Source organism: Anneissia japonica, unplaced genomic scaffold, assembly GCF_011630105.1.
Source record: "Anneissia japonica isolate Jap-2015-1 unplaced genomic scaffold, ASM1163010v1 scaffold1272_len640109_cov177, whole genome shotgun sequence".
Lineage (NCBI taxonomy): Eukaryota > Metazoa > Echinodermata > Crinoidea > Comatulida > Comatulidae > Anneissia > Anneissia japonica.
Window position 1 is genome coordinate 375380 of NW_022700814.1, and position 6872 is coordinate 382251.

Consider the following 6872-nt stretch of genomic DNA (forward strand, 5'->3'; position numbering starts at 1 on the left):
AAATTATTAACCTAATCAACAAAATACATATAGGCCTACACTTACAAATTGAAATTGACAATTAAAAGTACTACCCCAGACAAAGAGAGAGGGGTCACCAACTAGGTGACTATAAAGCAGAATTTATTTATATTTATTTATTTTTTTTTTCTTTTTTACTACAATGTTATAGCCTATAAGTATACTTTATTTGGCAATTCTACTTATTTAAACCAGTTTTTTGTTACTTCATGTATGTATATGTTAGAGAAAGATTTGAAATACTGTAGATACCATGAGAAAATGAATGAATGAGCTATCTGGGGAAGTCACAAGGAATATGCCAAACCAGCTCTCTCTGTGTATGAAGCGACATACTGTATCTACAAGTAAATTAAAAACAAATTACTGTAAAAGGAAAGATAATGGAAAACAATTGTAAAATTACAATTGAAGGCATGGCTATCAGTTAAAATTAGAAATAAAATTAAATGAAGTATTAAGCGTTGTATCTTCCACCCCCTCAGTCGTCCGACGCCATGACTACATCGTCAGAGTGAAAATAATAATTTACCTATCCAAATAACGTTATTTTGATTTGCCAATCCCTAATATTGTGATCTAAAATCACTATTTGAGCCACAGTAATCCCAAATTAAATTTCATACCAGGATCCTGACCAAGGTTCTAGTCGGCCCCAGTGATTCACACTCCCTGTCGGACATGTTGGACTGCTGTTGGCATATTACTGTAGCCACCACTGGCACGTGTGTATAATTGTAGATTATTGTTAATTTATTTATTTCCTTTACTATAGGTCTACATATGTGACAAAGATAAGCCAAACCAGTCACTTGTCGCAAACATTAATTTTTAGTTATTAATACAGGGTTAAACAGTAAAATGACAGCTATAAAATGGTAAAAGAATCATTCAAATCCAACATGAATTTGTTCATACACAGTATGCATCTTATTCATTAGCAAGGAAAATATTTTCTTGTAATGTTCAATTGAAAGGAAATGTAATTCAAAAATTAAATTTCATGTTATTATTATTAGATTATTAGCTCAATACATATTTAATAAAAACAGAAAAAAAAGCAAGTCAAAATCCTTTTATGAAAATATAAACATCCACTACTATCTATCCATGTAATAGAGTGGCTGTGCCTCAAGGACAGTATCCACAATCATACAGTATCTAGATGCACCAGTAGTCCACATTCATATCACTTACGATGAGTAACAAATATGTACTGTAATCATTTAGGGAGAGACAAAACTTAATTATCAATAATAATAATAACAATTAGAATAATATCGAGCATTTATAGTGCACCAGTTCTCCATTCTGTGGTTGGCTGGGACTTAGGGTATAGACTCATTTATAATCTGACAGCCAAGATATAATGAACTACGTGACTGACACACTTAAATTATCAAGATTTCAAATTGAGTACTTATTATTTAGCATGTTAAACTCCAAGCACCTCACTTTAATTACTCTACTGATGTATTGCTAACTTCAGCAATATCAGGAGTGTAATAAACAAATTCGAATATAAACATTCATTTGTAACCCAGCGCTTCTTTGATCTCTGTAGAGTGTAATATCTAATTTTAGAACCTTGTACTCATCTTGAATAAGAATCAGCATAGATCAATTGACATTAATAACATTCACAACTTGCCTTTGGTAATAAGAGTGACAAATTTACATTGAAGTGTCTTGCCGGAAGACAAAAGCAATTTTTCAATATTTTTACATTCATGTCTTGGCAGTGACCAGCTTGCAAACTCTGTTAATGGTCAACTAAACATCTTTCATAAAAAAAAAATGTACATAAGTGCTTGTGAGAATCAAACCTGCAGAGAGAAAATATTTTTTTCTCAACAAAAAGCAACCCTACTTCGCTAAGACTAATACTAAGTCTAAGTTTATGGAGAATCACAAAGTTTTTACCAGCCTGTAAGTAGTGCTTACAGTATTCAATTTTTAGAACAAATATAGATATCTTATTCAGCGACTTCATGGTGGGGACAAGCGTAACACAATTAACAAAAAGATTTAATTTTTGAAATTCTTATTTATTTTTAATTGACTTTGGGCTAACAGGTCAAAAATATAATTTAAGTTTTATTTGAAATCATTACTGGTAGGCGGCAGGTTCACAAACAAGATGTTAAAAACGCCTTGTCTACCTACAGTAGCATTTAAATTTTAACGCACAACTGTGCAATAATTAGAAACCTAAAGCACAACCTTTTTTTGATACTTCCTTTTTAATGTGCTAATGAACAAAACATAATTTTACAAAATGACCTTTATTTACATTATTACCCTCACATTTACAGAATTAAATCACCTTTGTTAGTAAATTCATATCAATTATTCACTTAATATGTAAACTAATCTACATTTGAAATGCATTTAGTATAAAACTGTAACTGAAAGTAATAAAACCTAAAAAAAAAAAACTAAAATGATCAAGCAAGTTTTCCAATTCATCTTCCAATGAGATACTGATTAAAGTAAAAATAGTTAAATTTACTTCTTCTTTCGGCTTCTCCCTTCAGGGGTCGCCACAGCAAACAAGTCATCTCCACTTCGTCCTGTTCATCGTATCATCTTCATTCACACCTATTTCCTTCATGTCCTCCCTTATCACGTCCATATACCTCCTCTTAGGTGTTCCTCTTTTACTCCTACCTGGTAGCTCCATTTCCAACATCCTCCTTAAGATGTACTCCATGTCTCTTCTGCATACATGGCCATACCATTTCAGCCTCGCCTCTCTCAACTTGTCCCCAAATCGTCTTACATGAGCAGATCCTCTAATGAATACATTTCTGATCTTATCCTTTCTTGTTACACCAAGGGAGAAGAGTAGCATCTTCAATTCTGCAACCTCCATCTCCTCCTCCTGTCTTTTGCTTAGGGCCACTGTCTCAAAACCATACATCATAGCTGGTCTTACCACTGTTTTGTAGATTTTCCCCCACACCCTTCTATCGCAGATCACACCAGTTTAACTCTTCTCCACACATTCCAGCCCGCCTGCACTCGCTTCTTGATCTCCTTGTAACACCCACCATTGTTCTGAACAGTTGATCCCAAGTACTTTAAACTCCTCCACTTTTTCAATCTGGTTTCCTTGCAGGGTCACCATTTCTCTCTGATCTCCTTCATTCACGCACATATACTTAGTCTTTTTCCTGCTGACCTTCATTCCCCTTTTTTTCCAAGGCATATCTGGGGCTTCCTGTATCATCCCATCTGTAAATCTCTCCATCACAACTAAAAATAAGAGAGGGCTCAGTGTTGAGCCTTGGTGTAAACCCACCTCAACTGAAAAAACCTCTGTTGTTCCTATGGCACATCTCACTACTATGGTGCTATCTTGATACATGTCCTGAACAAGCGCCACATATTTCTCTGCTACTCCTGACTTTCTCATGCAATACCACAGCTCCTCTCTTGGTACCCTATAATATTAGCTAAGTCAACAAACACACCTTCCCTATATTTTTCTACCAGCATTCTTAAGGCAAACATTGCGTTGGTGGAGCTTCTACCAGGCATAAAGCCAAATTGCTGATCGCAAATCCTTACTGTTCCTCTGAGCCTGGCTCTTTCCCAGTTCCATACTATGACTGAGCAGTTTTATGCCTCTGTAGTTACTGCAGTCTTGTACATCACCCTTGTTTTTAAAAATGGCACAACAATGCTCTTTCTCCACTCATCAGGCATTTTCGCACTTTCCAAGATTTTTAAATTTTCAAAATGGCCACTCCACTAGCTAAATATCTTCACTCTATTTATTAACATACAACTGCCAACTATATATGATGAGATAAAACTGGTCTAACCTACTGTATGGGTTAGTAAGTACAGTATACCGTAATTTATAAAAGGGACATAAACTGGCTAAACCTAAATTGTCTATGAAAAAGATAAATAGAAAATAACTGGACAAACATAAAGATAATCATCTGATGAAACAAAAACCTGACACAAATGTTTCTGGTACTTTAATTTAAATGTTTTTGACACCTTTCATCAAGTTGTCACAGTTTTCTCAGTTATTCTGGATCAATTATGAATTATTAAACGCAAGTCAAATGCAAACATCTTCTAATGTTTCCCTGAAGGCCTTGGTACCTGGATGTTGTGTAGTACTTAATAGTTAACATGTAATATTTCAAACACCTATCAGGTGAAAACATTGGCATGACCTATCAGTTAAGCATAAGGGTCACAGAAAATAGTATCATTAGATTATATACAGCGAGGTCAGCTTCTTTGACAGCCATGGCTCTAGGAATGCATCACAGGGTGGGTGGGGCTAAGCTGCCTGACATAGGAGTCAATTTTCAATGAAAGTCTGAGGTGACAAGAGCTTTCAGTCCCTTCCCCTGCAGCACCACCACTGTTTTTTATTGTCTAAGTTTCAAGAAATATATTCAAGGATTAACTATTGTATAGTAAACTGGAAAATCATTTCTTACCGCTTTTATCTCGAATTGCAAGGTTTCTTCCTTCTTTAAGCAAAATTTCTAATTCGTAAAATAAATCAGAGGGGGGAATTGCAATAAATTGACTGACTGGCTCCATGGCTTCCACTAAAGCTTGATCTACTTCTTGATTCACTGAAGGGGAGATCTCTATTGAAGGGGACTGATCTGTTATTTCTTGTTTCCCCTCTGTTATTTGTTCATCACCCTTTGCCCCATTTTCTGGTGGTTCTGACAGTTGACTTTGTGGTTGTTCTTCTTCCTTTATGCTTTCGTTGTCCGAATCTTTTACTTTCTTTCGAATAAACGATGGCTGAAAAAAAGGAAAGATAAACAAAAAATTAATTATACTGAAATTTATCCCATCAGGAACATTTTTTATGTTATTGAAGCTTTCAACAAAGCTTTGCATATGCCATAGAGCATATGCTAAAAATTAAGCTTGTACCTTAAACGATAAGATAGTAAAAAACATACTCCAATTATCGAAATGCATGCCATTGTGTCGGGATTCAATATTTCGACATTAATTATGTCATCATCAGGAATGAAAAATTATCCATATATGCAAGCTTATATGCACAAGTAGCAAAAGTGCTTAACCAATCAAAACATTACCTCTGGTAGGTGACATAGTTATGAATAAACTAAAGAGCAAAGCATTCTTACCCTACTGATCAAAGTAACTTTTCATTCCTGATGATGACATAATTAATGTCGAAAAATTGAATCCCGACATGATGGCGTGCATTTTAGTATTTGGAGTATGTATTATACTATCTTATCTGAGATTAATCAGTGGACCTTCAGTTTAAACGATAAGTGTACCGTAATAATTATTATTTAGCAAAACTATGTATGATTTATACCAACCACAACGTACACATGAGCAAGTGATTGCCGACTGCATCTCTTATCCACTTCGTAAACTTAATGCACAACATGCGCCGTCCTTTTTAAGGTGGTTAAAGTCTGGCCAAAACTTATGGTGGGGCCAGTATTCAACATTCTCTCTTGTGCTACATTTTGGTTTTAACTGTTCATATATAACCCACATATACATTAAATTGGTGACCAAATTTCTGTGGGTTTCACCTCATCAACTGGCCCACCATGACTCATTTAACGCCCATCCCAATCAATGAGTAGGTCCCTTATTACCAATCTGGCATAGCATATCCAATGTCGTTCTCTCACCTACAGTAGTTGAAAAGATACTGTATAGAGTTTTTGAGGGTCAGTCCTCCTTTAGCCCAATTAAACCTATCGCTGTCCAAGCAAATGTTATTAAATTCCAGGGAATAGTAGCAAATATGCAAATTTCAATGCAAATGACTACGCTGCCAAGGATCAGGATTGGATTGAGAAAAACCCGGATCGTCGTCGTTTTACTATTTAGACCTACGCCTAGACTAGGCCCCTAAGCTTCTTTCTGTTTATTACTCACATGTAGGCTATTGTTTCTCAGGTACGACTATGTTACTTCAACATTGGTACCAACAACCCATTGAAATATTTATTACTAAAAAATTTGATCAAAACCTAGCCTACTGCATAGGGCCTACCAAAATGAAAATTTTCCTCAAGTTGAGTTACAGCATCCATCTGAACTATATAATATTGAATGGTGTTGTTTGTGAAAGGGCACCTTCCTTATGCTAACTGAGGCAGATCCCACCCACAGGGATATGCTAATACTGGAGTACAAATACCTCTTTCTTGCCTGCACTGCGGGAAAAAAGGTCATTTTAATGGTGCATAGAGCTTTGCTAAAGGTGGAGGGGTTCCCCAAAAGCAACATGATCATGTGCAAAGTCTGGCATTCATACTTAAAATTTAACAAGATATGAGATTGTAAGAAGAGCATCTTTTTAGAACAATCAATATTCTGTCCATTAATTGTTGAAATTATACCACTCATCATTTTCCACGTGCACAGTACACCAAGGTAATCTTCTTTACTGTGAAATTCTATTGTGTTGAAGATCAATGTGGTGGAACATCTTGTCATTATTGGAAAGCAACATATGTACAAGTACATACGTTGAACAGTTGGATTGAAGTAGTTGAAATTTAATAGGTCAAAGGCCAAGTTACACAAGTGAGAATTGCTGTTTATATAGCGTTACTGCAAGATGGTTTAGAGTCATATCTATATCATGAGATATATAATATAAATCATCAAAGGTACATATACAGTTTTTAAATAAGGACATGATGGAACATCGTAGGCTACCCTGTAGCTTTTCAACGAATAAAGTCCTATAAAAGTCATTGTGTAATAAAATCCTCTGACGGGATTCGAACATGCGACCTCTCGCTGACAAGGCGAACGTCATAACCACTAGACCACGAAGGCTTCATGGTTGAACAGGT

General features: G+C 35.5%; 1 protein-coding gene across 18 annotated transcripts in view; it reads right to left on the bottom strand.

Annotated features, from left to right (window-relative positions):
- The window catches only part of LOC117103432 (multiple C2 and transmembrane domain-containing protein 1-like), an 85936-nt gene that overhangs the window by 50433 nt on the left and 28631 nt on the right, over window positions 1-6872 (bottom strand). For all 18 annotated transcript variants that reach the window (XR_004444592.1, XR_004444593.1, XM_033243976.1 and 15 more), the window contains exon 2: window positions 4491-4809. Coding sequence is in view for 16 of the 18 variants with exons in the window: in XM_033243976.1 (XP_033099867.1) it covers window positions 4491-4809 (319 nt within the window). In the remaining 2 variants the exon portion in view is untranslated. The remainder of the gene's footprint in view (window positions 1-4490; window positions 4810-6872) is intronic.